This window comes from Harpia harpyja, chromosome 3 (genome assembly GCF_026419915.1).
Source record: "Harpia harpyja isolate bHarHar1 chromosome 3, bHarHar1 primary haplotype, whole genome shotgun sequence".
Classification (NCBI taxonomy): domain Eukaryota; kingdom Metazoa; phylum Chordata; class Aves; order Accipitriformes; family Accipitridae; genus Harpia; species Harpia harpyja.
The window spans coordinates 53,821,731-53,835,040 of NC_068942.1; the positions used below are offsets into that span (position 1 = coordinate 53,821,731).

The 13,310-nt window shown below is 36.8% G+C and overlaps 1 protein-coding gene across 4 annotated transcripts in view; it reads left to right on the forward strand.

Annotated features, from left to right (window-relative positions):
• NPAS3 (neuronal PAS domain protein 3) overlaps positions 1 to 13,310 on the forward strand; it is a 631,435-nt gene that overhangs the window by 559,158 nt on the left and 58,967 nt on the right. For all 4 annotated transcript variants that reach the window (XM_052782584.1, XM_052782585.1, XM_052782586.1 and 1 more), the window contains one exon: positions 11,401 to 11,519. In XM_052782584.1, the coding sequence (XP_052638544.1) occupies positions 11,401 to 11,519 (119 nt within the window). The remainder of the gene's footprint in view (positions 1 to 11,400; positions 11,520 to 13,310) is intronic.

Below are 13,310 nucleotides of genomic sequence, written 5' to 3' on the forward strand. Positions count from 1 at the left end.
CAGCTGTGCTAGCAAGTTCCTCAGCAGCAGCAGGATTAGCAGCCTGCCTGGTTCTGCCTAGGCTGGACTGGGTCATGGAGTTTCTGTATGACAGATGAGAGGGAACAGTTGCACAGCAAATCTTGTGATGATGGAAATGTTAATAGCATTCTGAAACAAATTTGGATGCACAGTGCTGAGGACATAAGTATTTTCATGTTTAAGTAATAGTTCTATTCACAGGATATTTTTAAGTGTTACTTGTTTGGGGCAAGGGATGGGAAAGCCTATATTGCTTAGTTTTTTCTTTTAAAAATAACAGTGTTACACTGGTTTTTGACATGGATAAGTAGATTCTGTCTGCGTATGACATTACATGTTTTCTGACATTTTAAAAGTGTTTCTTGACTGTCTTCTGAACTATGAAGCCATGCAGCTGGAGAAAGTTATTCCTAAGATACATTAGACCAAGCCTTTCTACACATCCTGCAAAATCTGCAGCATTTCCCTTTATCCCCCCAAAGAATCTGCATATTGTCATGATGCTTGGCACCATACCTATTGCCACTGTCCAGTAATGAAGTTATCTGTGAGCCAAACTTTAAACCCTATGGGGAAAATGTTCTTCTTGCCAATTATATTCATTTTCCCTTGACAACATATGGCTTTTAACTCCAACTCGGTTTTTTTATTATTGAACCATTCTAAATTAGCTAAAATGTTGTTTCACAAAGAAAATTATTTCCGGCCTTCCATACTTCAAAATATTTATAAAATACCAGTTTGCATTTCACACATGAATACACATCCAGATAAGGTTCAAATTTGGAAAAGGGAACAGTTCAGTAGAGTCCATATGACTGAAATCCAAAGAACAGAATGGAAACCTGTTTGCAGTTTTAAGTAGTTCGCTGTTAGCAAAGATGAACGCAGATACTTGCCATGTTTGAAAAAAAATAAGAGGTCAAATGATGCCACAATCTTACCACCCTTCTTTGCCATTTTCAGTGAGTGAACAGAAAGTGGTTCGTCAGATGGTCCTCTATGTTTATTGCTGCTAAACCAGTAAGCGTTCGCCATTAGTAATGATCAGTCTGTGTTTGCACATATATGCTTGCTTGGTTTAAACATATGCACAGTAGCTACGTACTTTTCTAGAAAGGTTATTCAGCAAGGTTACACGATTTGTGCAAAGTGATTTTTTGGCAGGATTCTATACACATTGATATAGCAATCCAGCAGATACTAGCAACCAGTTACTGCCCCTTGGTTAGGCTGCATGGAAGATTCATGTATATAAAATAGTGTATTTTACTTTAATAAACTTACAAAAGCAAAGAGCAATCATTGCAAATGTAATTTTTTCTTCCTCTTTGGGATTCTAATTTTAAAAGCATTAAAGAAGACAGCTGCTCATGCTGTGATATGCGCTAAACAGCCTGAAGGATGGAAAAAAATATATTTGTAGCTCATAATAACTATTGACCTTTCTGATATACAATGTTCTCTGTGTTAGCTATTCTGTTCTATCAACAGTGAAGATTGAACATGACTTTTTAATAGAAAACATGGGGTTTCAAGCTGCTTTCGCAAAGGTGTTTATGTATTGTTATTTTGTATTGTAGTACAAAGACTAAGTCCTGATGCCCTTTTTCTGACATCATGTTTGTCATAAAAAAGCCCCACTGTTACTGACTGTTTTATATGAGGAATTGGCTCGTAACCATTTTATAGTCATGATAAAAGCATTGCTCCACTAGATCCAGAACACAGGTATTGAAAATAGAATCCCCCAAATATCCAAGCAGCACAAAAGGTATTTTCTGAAGAAATAGATTCCTCAAGTGGCTATATTTAAGGGGGTATTCCACTAAGATTTAAAACACTCACTTTTTGCATTCATACTGTGTGTTCCTTGGCATACGCAGGCTGCTGCATAATAGCTTTTGCTGAATGTCATGTGCTCTCAAAGACTATCTTTATGATACTCCGTTTTTTCTCTTGAACTTTCCTACTGCTTAGTTGCTGAGTACAGAAACATCCACTAGCAGCAGCTTGACTTTGACACTTGTGTATGTTTCCCCGGAGTGGGATCATCCAAACATTGACTGAGCAGCATGAGGTAACTCGGCTGTTCTTCTTTCCCTCAGGGAAAAGCTTCACCAAAAAACACCTCCCATTTGGCATATGAAAATCTGGAAAGCAACCTCTTTATTGTGCTTTTTAAGCCCAAGCAGGCTGGCAATGTTAAGCAACATCAGAAGGGACTTTTTAATGTTTGTTGGGGGGGGACGGATTTATACCATGTGCTGGGAAGGAACTTTAGTGGGCCATTATTGGCAGCTCTGAACCACAGTTATTTTCACAGCTATGCTCTGGAGTGTCAGTTAATGATTCACAAGTTACTAGGCAAGAGCAGAAAACTAGCAAGAAAGAAAAAATACCCTCAGTTGATCCTTCTAGGGCATGAAAGAGGGGAGACAGCAACAGCATTTAATTGTGCTGAAACAAAATGCTCAAAATTGTTTATAAGAAGTTGCTCAGTAAGGATAATGATCATTTAGGCTGTGGAAACCAGCCACATCTCAAAGGAGATTTAACATCTAGTCCTGTATTCCTTACAAGCCCATAAAGCTCTTGGGGAATTCAGTGAAGTTTTTACCCTCAAAACTAGTCAGGGTCCATTTTTCCTTTGCTGTTTCCTCATTTCCCAGTTTCTTTTCTCTCCCGTTCCCTAACAGAGGATAGATGTGCTGTTACTTACGATCCTCTACTCTCCTAACATCAGGACCTCTGCTAGCCATTGGATGTGTTCTGTTTCAAACTTTATTAAAATTGCTGCAGTGCAAGTAAACAGTAAGGAAACGATACTACTGTGCTAATTTTCTTTGGGACTGTCACTGAATCTTAAAAATTTATGAGTTTTGCTGACCTCACATGAGACCAAGCCAACAGGTCAGGTCAGATTATTTATTCCGTTGCTTAAAATAAATTAACTTTAAATGTAAAAACATAGAAGGAAGTTTGAGCATCATATGCAGTATGGTTTATGTACCACTCACTCACTAGACCATAACAGCTCTTCCAGAGTCGTTCCGGTCTATTGGATGAATGTGGATACATTTGTGAGTGTTTAGATAATGGATTGAAGCCCAGTAGACTGTAACATTTCCAAAGGCTTTTTCAGAGTTAAGTTTCCTACCATGATTAGTTCTGTTAATAGCAAATCTTTATTATGTTGTTTTCAAACAGGCAAAAAAGCTCTATGTATTTCATAGATCACTGACCTACCAAAATTTGTTGTAAAATCCGTCTTGCAATGTTACAGGAGTAACAAAAATCTTATTCATAGCTTCATCCTGGCAACACTTTATTTATAGCTGTATCCTAGCATATAAATCATTCTATATTTTACCAGATATACAAAGAATTCTGTGGGATAAAGTTTACATGGGACGTAAATTGCATATGTCAGGAATTAATAGCCTGATAAGACATGTTTCTAGACTAGAAGAAGAAGAAATAGAAGGAGTTGCAGAAGCAGAAGAAAGGAAGTTTTGAGAGGCATTAAATAAAGTAATACTTCTTAGTCCAGTAAAGAGTAGTTCAGATTACTTTGGTTCCACAAGGATAATAGAACATTCAAAAATTTCTCTGTATAATAATAGGGAAAGCCTATCAATGAGTTTGTACTTTAGTTTGTCTTTCTTACACAACTAATGGGCCTAGTCTGGATTAAAAAACAAACAGGGTAAGCTCATTATTTGTAACACTACAGGATAAGTTTTCAAGGCATGGCTTATTTCTCTGCAGGTGGTAGTCTTCTGGGTGCCCAAATGTAGTATGCACATAGTAGTGTTTGCACTTGTAAGACCTGCAAACTGAGCATTAACAATCACAGACAAATATAGGTTGCACATTAAAGTTGTGTTGTTTGTAAATGTATGGTAGTTATGTGAAACTATAACTTATTCTGCCAGTAATTGCATGCGGAGTTTTGGTTATCCATTGATAAATCAGCATTAAGCTCCTTTAAAGAAGTCTGGCTTAGTTTTGCCTGTGGTTAATGTTAAGTCTGGTGTATTTTGGGGAATAACACAAGTACATTTCCATGGCTGGTGTAACCACATACACCAGAATGAATGTTGGCATGTGCAACCAAAGCCCTAAGCAACAGGCTGCACAGGATGCTAGAAATGATAAAATAATAATCAGGAACTTAATCCAAGTCTTTTCATAGTATTCCTACTTACTTAAATGGGACCAGGCTCTAGCAGCTTAAGTTTCCCAGAGATAGGGAACTTGTGCTCCTTGAGACACAGCTGGCATCCATCAGCCACTCCAGAAAGACTTGGGTCTTCTGCAGGTCCCGTGTGAAACTGCCACTCCTGTACACATCTCAGACGCTGTGGGGCAGCTCACAAGAACGCTGTAGACCTGTGTGTGGGCAACTGAATTAAGCCTTCAGTCACTGTCCTGCTTTCGGCTGGGATAGAGTTAATTTTCTTCTTAGAAGCTGTACAGTGTGTTTTGGATTTAGTGTGAGAAGAATGTTGATAACACACTGATGTTTTAGTTGTTGCTAAGTAGCACTTAGGATAAGTTAAGGATTTTTCAGTTTCCCATGCTCTGCCAGCAAGCAGGTGTACAAGAAGCTGGGAGGGAGCATAGCCAGGACAGCTGACCTGAACTAGCCAAGGGGATATTCCATACCATAGAATGTCATGCTCAGTATATAAACTGGGGGGGGTTGGCCAGGAGGGTCGGTTCACTGCTTGGGCATCGGTCAGCAGGTGGTGAGCAACTGCATTGTGCATCACTTGTCATCTTCTTGGTTGTTTTTTTAATTATTTTTATTTTATTTCTTTTCTTTTCTTTTCTTTTCTTTACAATTATTATTAATATATTTAATATCAGTATTAGTATTACATTGTATTTTACTTTAGTTATTGAAGTGTTCTTATCTCAACCCATGAGTTTTACTTTTTTGTTTCCCGATTCTCCTCCCCATCCCACTGGGTCGGGAGGAGTAAGCAAGCGGCTGTGTGGTGCCTAGTTGCTGGCTGGGGTTAAACCACAACAGTCACTTAGAATTCACCCCTGAAATGAAGGAACTGTTCTTCTTAATGCACTTCTAATAGTTTGGCCCATTAAATTTTGTATAGTTAAGCATTGGGGTTTTCACTACTTCCTTTGGAGGCAATTTTCAACAAATCAAAAAGTCAGGATTAACTGTACAAATTAAAAATATTAACTACACTGTATTGTGGCCAAACAGGTCACATCAACAGATTCCTGTGTAATATCCAAGTTCTTGTAAACCCACAGTGTATAAGGCGGATCGAATATTAAACATGTTCTCCCACTTTTCTGGCTGTTGTATCTAAATTCACTGCTACTGCACTGACTTGACTTTTGCCTGAATGCAGGGACTTTTACCACATTAAAAAGATACACTGTATATATCTGAGTTAGTCACTTGTTCTCCCAGTTTCAAACATCTATGCTTAACATTATGCACCATCACATGTGGACCATAGCCCAGTAGTTACAGATTTTGATTATAAAAATAGTCATATCTCTATATGTAAATATATATAATATAATTTTAATATTATGAAAAAATATGAAATAAAAATATATGTAAGTGTTCAGTGTCAAATTAATTGTAAAAAATTAAAGATTTTATATAATGACAACCTAACTGAAACAATCTGAGATGCCAGCCCATCTCATCAATTGTTGGATCTGGAAAATTTGGAGGGATGAGAGAGAAAAAAACCAAACAAACAAACAAAAAAAGAGATATTAAAAGAACCAGCTTTCAACAGAAGTCTGATAGGATTTAAAGTTTTTATGCCTTTGAATTTCTAATAGGCTTATAGGTCATGAAAAGTGAATTGTCTTCATCTTGGAGGTAGAATGACAAGAAAGAACAGTTTATTATCTTGTCTGAAAACATTACCTAGCAATAAATTCTTTAGAGGAAGTCATCCTTCTTTCCATTTCTTTTGGAAGTGCTGCCCTGAGCCTTCCCCTTTTCAGTGAGGCCTTGGCCAGAACCCAGCATTATTCCCTCTGTGTAAAAGAAAGAAGGGAACTAAGTCACCAAAAGCCTGCAGTCCAATTCTTAACTTCTTCAGCTTTTCAGTAAATAGCAAAGCAGAAATTTTAAGAGTCTTACCAAGTTAGATAAAAGCACCATGAATTTCAGATCCAAATCTAGTTATTCAGGAATTCAAGTTCCTGCTTATAACTGGGACAGCTCACAGCAAAAATACTATTCCTACAGCTCCTTCTAGAGATATTATTGCCTTGGAAGAATGAACTAGCTGCTTCTTTGCCACCCACAATGTTAACTAAATAATTCAGATTGTCCTTGATTTTGCAAGATGCTGAGCACGCCAGCGAGACGAAGAGAGCACCCATAGAAATTGCTAGCTCTGTTCTCACCAGTTGATCTCCAGGCAGACTGCCCATGTGCAAAGATATACCTAAGTGGTTCATCTGAATAGTCCAAGAATCTTCAGCATCTTCCTAGACCAAGCTTTAGCTTCCAGTACTTGCCCATGTTCAGCCTGCAATCAGACTGAACTCACTTCACTTAAAACCATGCATTTGCAGAAGTGCGAAGTGTAATTTCATAGTAACTTTCACTTATTGGAAATAATTTGTCTTAACTTGAAGTTTTGAGTTGTATTTGCTGGGCTAGTAGTTAGAAAAATCTATCTTTTAGCTTATAAAATGATCAAATTTGATCTGTAAGCTACTGAGAGATAATGACCTTGGCAACAGTGCTTTTTTGAGAGTCACTTTTCTGATTAAAAACACACTTTAAGGGGCAATAATATGAGAAAAAACAGGACAATTAACTACTCAAGGTTAAATTTTCCTAGAAAGTCTTTGAATGCCTGTTTACAGACAATAAACTGCACAGAAGAAATAGAAACATTTACAAAGATACATCTAGTCCAACTGAAAATGATAGATTTATGTTACCTAATTATTCATCTGAACATAATGATTCTCAGATGCTTATGCAAAGGATTATAAGACTTTAAGAAAATATGGGAAGAAGTTTGCAAGTGTAGAAGATAACATGAGAAGGGAGCTCCCTTCTTCTTACTATTTTATATGTTCTTTTACTTTGTTTCTCTAAGAGCTGTATAGTTGGTGTTTGAGAATGTCTCTTAAAAGCTGTATAGACACCTGTTTTCAAGGAAGACAAATGAAAGCCAGGTGAAAACTTCGTGAAATGCTACCAAATCCAGAATTTTCTGTACGTTAAACCATAATCTTTTTCCCACCAACCCCCTCCGATTCCTTGTTGGTGTTTGGTTTTCCCTGTGTAGCTTCTGGTCCTCCTAAAAATGAGAAGCCTGTCTTTTATCTGTTAGGCATGTGAAAATGCATTTTTTTCCTCTCAATTATTTTTAATGCATGTGAGGGAAAAAAAACCCAGAAGTTGGTGAATATTTATTCAGGCTGATTTGGCAGCATTTCGTTATTTAAGACATAAATCAAATTTGGAACTTCCTTTTTCCTGGGGGACAAATTGTTTATCTGAATTCGAATGTGCTTGTGAATCAGTCATGGGGATAGTGCTTGTGCTATTGCTGTGTAATAGCAATTATTTGCATTGGTTTACATTGTTTTGCTCTATAGCATTAAGGTAGTCAGGCTGCACACAGATGCACAGTACATCTGCTGATCACTGCAGGATCACAGCCATGGACCTCAGTCCTCCAGTTATGTGCATGTTTATCTACCAGTACACATTCCACTAACATCAGAAGAACTCTTCCAGTATGTGAAGTTAAACAGTGCGTGACTGGTTTGTGGGGTCTGGACCCAAGATTATTCCCAAGGCAAAGTCCATTGAAGGATCAGAGCTATAAGGCTTGTTCACAAAGAAATGCTTGGGAGGAGATAACTAAATAATTTTGTGAATTGGCTACTAGTTCATACTATCTTCCCATTTGGCTCTGTGGCTCTTAGTTAACATTTTAACATTTATGACACTTTTGTGTGGGTATACTGGGTTGCAGATTCATGCCCTTTGAAATGGACAATGCATTCCTTGTGTCCAGAAATCTCATCCTGCATTAGCAGCTTTGGGAATGGAAAGAGAAGAGTTTTATTCCTTTAGTAGTATCTGCTGAAGAAATTTAAGGACACACAAAGGCGAGTGCTTTCCTAACAGAGTACACAGTTATCTGTTTTGCAAAGGCAGTCCAGACTTAGTTTTTATACTTCTAAGCCTGACAGTGTGTAGTGCTTTCATTCACACACAGTGAGCATTGACTTTTATCATATTATTAGCATTCTAAACTCACAGTTTCAGAGGTTTATAACTCAACAGTAGGTTTAGACTCAGTAAATTCAGCCCAGGAGCACTATTTTTCAGTGTAAAAGACATCTTTAGTTACTACAGTACCAAGCCAAGCAGACCTTGCTTATTTCAGGCTTTTTTAAAGGTCTTAGATTGCAAATTAAAAAAAAAAAAAAAAAAAAAACTCAAAAATGAATTGCTACAGAGTTTCATTCTGATGTTCCTCAGATTGCTAGCCTCCTTTGACATAATTGGAAAAAAATTGAAAAGACTGAGTGATAGGCATTTAAAATCAACTCCTGAGAACTCATAATGGTCCCTATTCCACATATTCCTGTGCAAATCTCACTGACATCAATGGATGTGTTCTGTACACATCCTACCTTTAAAATCCTGCATGCATAATCACCGTTAGCATTGTTACAGTATCTGCCGTGGGTGGGTACAACTCTGAATGCAGATTTGTACTAGCAGCCGTAATGGTTCTCTCCTGAGAGAAATTCAGAAAGCTGTTCATAAGCTGTTCTGGACTTTTAGGTAACTAATCCCATCTCACACATACGCTCTCAGGTACTTTTTGTTAAAGAAAATCAAACAATTTAGAATACATATTTATATGACAGACACTGTTCCAGTCTGTTGGATAAATTATATGCATTTTACAATATTCACTTACAGAGACGTATAGGTTTGTATATACTATAGTAACAGCAGAATAATGTTAAGCTTATGATATAAGGTGAAATGAGCCCAGAAAATGTCAATGAAAAGTACACTGTACTGTATGTCAGATGGTTTCCTTTCTTTCATAAAACTGTGTATGAAAGAGAAATTTTGATTTCAATTGCTTAGGAATGGTACGTATGTATTACAGCCTGATCATTTTTCGAGCGCGAGGTATTGTGTGTTTAATTAACATTACTTCTGTGTGTTTAGGTAATTACCATTAGAACACATGAGGACATATTGTACTTATTGCCTGTGCTAGAGCATAATGTGCTGGACTACAACAACTACACTTGTTAAGCTGATTTTAGCATTTCTTCACACAGCAGGAAGCACCCATGCTGTGGTTTCTTAATGTTCTCTTTAACTACTGCACTGTTGAGTACTGTACAATAAAAATAATAATTAATTATGATCCTCATCTTACCACTACTGCTGCTATCCAGTGACCCTGGTTGCTGTTTCAGGGTTCCACTATCCTGTACCCTGAAACACATATCTTGCCTTTAGGAGTTTTATTTCTTAGATTATATTGCTGAACAGAGCTGAATTTTTTGAGGACAGGTTTGTTGCATGGATTGTGATGGCTTCACATTTGTTCAGGTCTCCAAGGACCAGCACCAATAAAAGTGAAAGAGACAACAGCAGAATGGCATACTTTCCTATTTCCACCAGGATGAAAAAAAATGCTTTAAATTAAGTCTAACCTTAAATGTATAATCTGTCCTTGGGAGCAAAAAAAAAAAAAAGGATATAGCATCTTCAAGCTCTTGGCATCCCTTACAAGAAAAAATTGGTTCTAAGGGTCTCTGATCTTGTGTTTTAGTAAAATAGAACTGCACGGCTGACTGACAGTTCTGATCTAAAGCATTTACGTTTAAGTTTTGATCTCTCTGCTTTTGATTAAAACTAATGAGCTCATTTAATTCAAAATGGGAATCTCTGATAAGAGAAATAAGGTTGATGTGATTGGATTAGAGGGGCAAATTAAACTCTTAGAGCAGAAGTTTGTGCTTATATAGTGTATTAAAAAGCTGTTGGCATATTATGGCGTGTTAGATGATGAGAAAAATTTCATAGTAATTCATATTTAATCAGAAGAAATGAAAGTACTAAATATAACATGGCTCTGCTTTTCCCTCGAGTGATAAAGAGCTGTACATTTAAAATGACATCGAATTCATGCTCTCTAAAACAAAAAAGTCTTAAGAGAAACACTAAAGAAAGGGGCACTGTTGACAGTTATTTCATCACAATAGAGCTGAAATGTCACAAACGCAGGACAACGTGACCACATCAAATCAAGGACAATTCGCTATAATCCTTAGCTCACAAGGAAGTTTCTGTGTTTCTATTGACTGTATAACAAATGCTTTTTAAATACTCAAATACTTTCTACTAGTAGTAGTTTGGTCAATTCTCCAAAACAATAGCAGAATAAATTCAAAATAACTTTTTTATTCAGTGTTAATTACTCACTGAAACTTAGTTAATCTCCAATAATTCTTGCTTATTGTAAGCTGCTCCAGAATTTTCCCATGAACAATATTTTGGGAAGAGGTTGGTTGCCAGAGCTAAAAATAGCAATAATAAAGTTTGTATAAAGAATATCTCAGTACTGACTTGAGTTGTACCCACTATTTTATCATGGGTTATACTAAGAGTATTTATTTACTATTTTAAGTGGTTGCAGTTGAGGGAGTGAGAAGCACAGGTGAGAGCTATAGTTTCAAGCAGGAAGTATCTCTTCAACTGGACTACAAAGATATTTCATTAGTGACTAATTAGTCACCAATAATTAACGATGATGGTGATGATGACTATAATAATAATATGTGTCATTTACTTGAGCATTTTTGCTTTCAGGTTGCTCAGTGCTTTATTGATAATAATTAACCCTCAGTAATGGGGAAACCAAGGCACTCAAAACCAGCAGTGAGTCACCCTAGGTATCACTGTAAGTGAGAAGTGGAGACTAGGGAATAAAAGCCTGCAGAATTTGCAGCCTATTTCAGCAGACAGAATCTGAAGAACTCCCCAGTTTTTAAAACAATGTCAAACCCTAACGAAATAACTCCAGTCATAATAAAATTGTGCAAGAAAGAGTTAATGAGGCAAATCTCTGTTAAAAATTCTATGGGGAAAAATAACTTGAAAATGAGACTTACTGAGTATACATATATTTTTCAAATTTTTTTTTTTTGCTAAGTAAACGTTTTCTAAACGAGGTAAATTGATTACAACACTCTTAGCATCCATCAGTCATTTATTTTTAGTGAGTTCAAGGATTGCACCTGAAAAATAGCTTAGAGGGGATGTATAAAATCTAAATTATGTGTATATGTATTTTTTCTGTTCCCTAGTGGAATCTACAAGCCCCAGTTTACTAACCACTGACAACACTCTAGAGCGCTCTTTTTTCATCCGAATGAAATCTACACTGACCAAGCGAGGCGTGCACATCAAATCGTCAGGATACAAGGTAAGGGCTGCACTGTAGCATGAAATATTGACATCTTTAAATTATGTTCATTCATATTCCAGGGACACATTAACAGACAGAGAAAGGAGCTATTTCGCATTTGCATATGTCTCATTCCTTTTGTTAAAGAATCATTAATGCAATATTTCCAGCCTGAGGTTTGGCTTTGGTACTACACCTCCATTAAATGGATCATTATGATGATAAACATTGATGATAACAGCATGATAGCCTTCAAAAGAGCAACACTTCCAGAGTAAAGGTATATTTTACCAAAGGTGAGTCAGAGTAACATCACTTTTTCCATAGTGGAAAATCACTGCTCATTTTGTTAGGCTTTTAGTCATCTTTGGGTTATGTTTTTCCCAGAGAGGTAGGATTTCTTCATGCAGACAGTATGCTGGAGCTATTTAATTTCACTACCATTCTGGCTGAAGGAAACAAGACACAACATGTACTTTTCCACCATTTTTCTTTCATTGTCTGTCTGAGGGGCATCTGCTGCTGGGGATCATATTTGCTGGATATCAGACTCTTTTAAGATATGAAAGTCTCTTGTTCCTTATCAGCAGTAATCTCATTTTTCTTCAGTCATATACCGCTCATAGTGCCGGTAGCTATCAGTGGCTTTGCAGTATACTAAAACTAGAAGGAATAGCACATTTTTAACATTGTCAACTTGCGGAATGAAACATGTCATCCATTAAGTATTATACAAGATAAAAGAGTGATGCAAGAAAGTAAGTCTGAGAATGTGTGTGTATTTAAAGAAGTTGCTTGTCAATGTTAATTTTAAAACTTTCACGAGCATTTTTTTTCAGTTTTCAGAGGAAGATTTAGAGGAGCTTTGAATTAAAATTCCCCAGCTCATTTTTCCCAAAAAATTCTCTGTGAATATAGCATCGAGGTAGTCTACCTGCGCAGTAAAAATCTGGTAGAAATGTCTTCTTTGCAAGCAAATGACTGGGAGTCCTTGTGTTGGATGGTTTCTGGGTCAAGATGATTAAAGTAGTTGCTGATGGAAGTTTAGGTCCAAATCAGTGGTTCCTTAAGGCACCACAAATTTTGATCTGTGTGCTGCTTAATTGTCAACACCTGAAAGAATGCACTCAGTGCTTGTTCATGCTGACCAGTTTACAAGTCTCAGAAGACATCAAGACCAGGAAGTGTACTGGCAGTCTCAGGAGGAGGAAGGCAAATAAATGAATAAATGGGCAGGTCATTGAAGTTATACTAATTTTTATGATTAGGCATGGTCCATCCAGTCTAGGCCAAAGTTAGATTGGCAGAGAACTTGCATTTGGGGAGATATTTTCCCTCCGATAGTAATGGGAAAAAATAGAGAATTCATCTCTGGATTTTGTAGTCTGACATTTTTTGCCAGAAGTAGATGAGAACAAAAGGAAGACATGTGAATGACTTGGTCGTTCTTTCTTCTTGGACTCCTGACAATCTAATGTTAGTCCAGCACCAGAATAGGACATATCTAGAATGGGCTGGCTTCACAAGGTGGGGTTTTTACTCATTACAATACAGTTTTTGAAATTCACAGTAGACCCTTTACTCAAAAAAAAGACTGAGTAATGTCTATCATATAAATACTATTTCATTTCTCTTAGACCTGCTAATGCCTCCTGGAAACACTGAAAACCATAACCGAGATGTCACAGGTAGAGCAGAATGAATTTTGAAAGATCAGATATAATTTTTTAGCTAGCTTTTCCTAGACACAAAGAATGGATAAAAAGAAAAGGTATAATAGTTGAAAAAACTGTCTGTAAATAAAACATT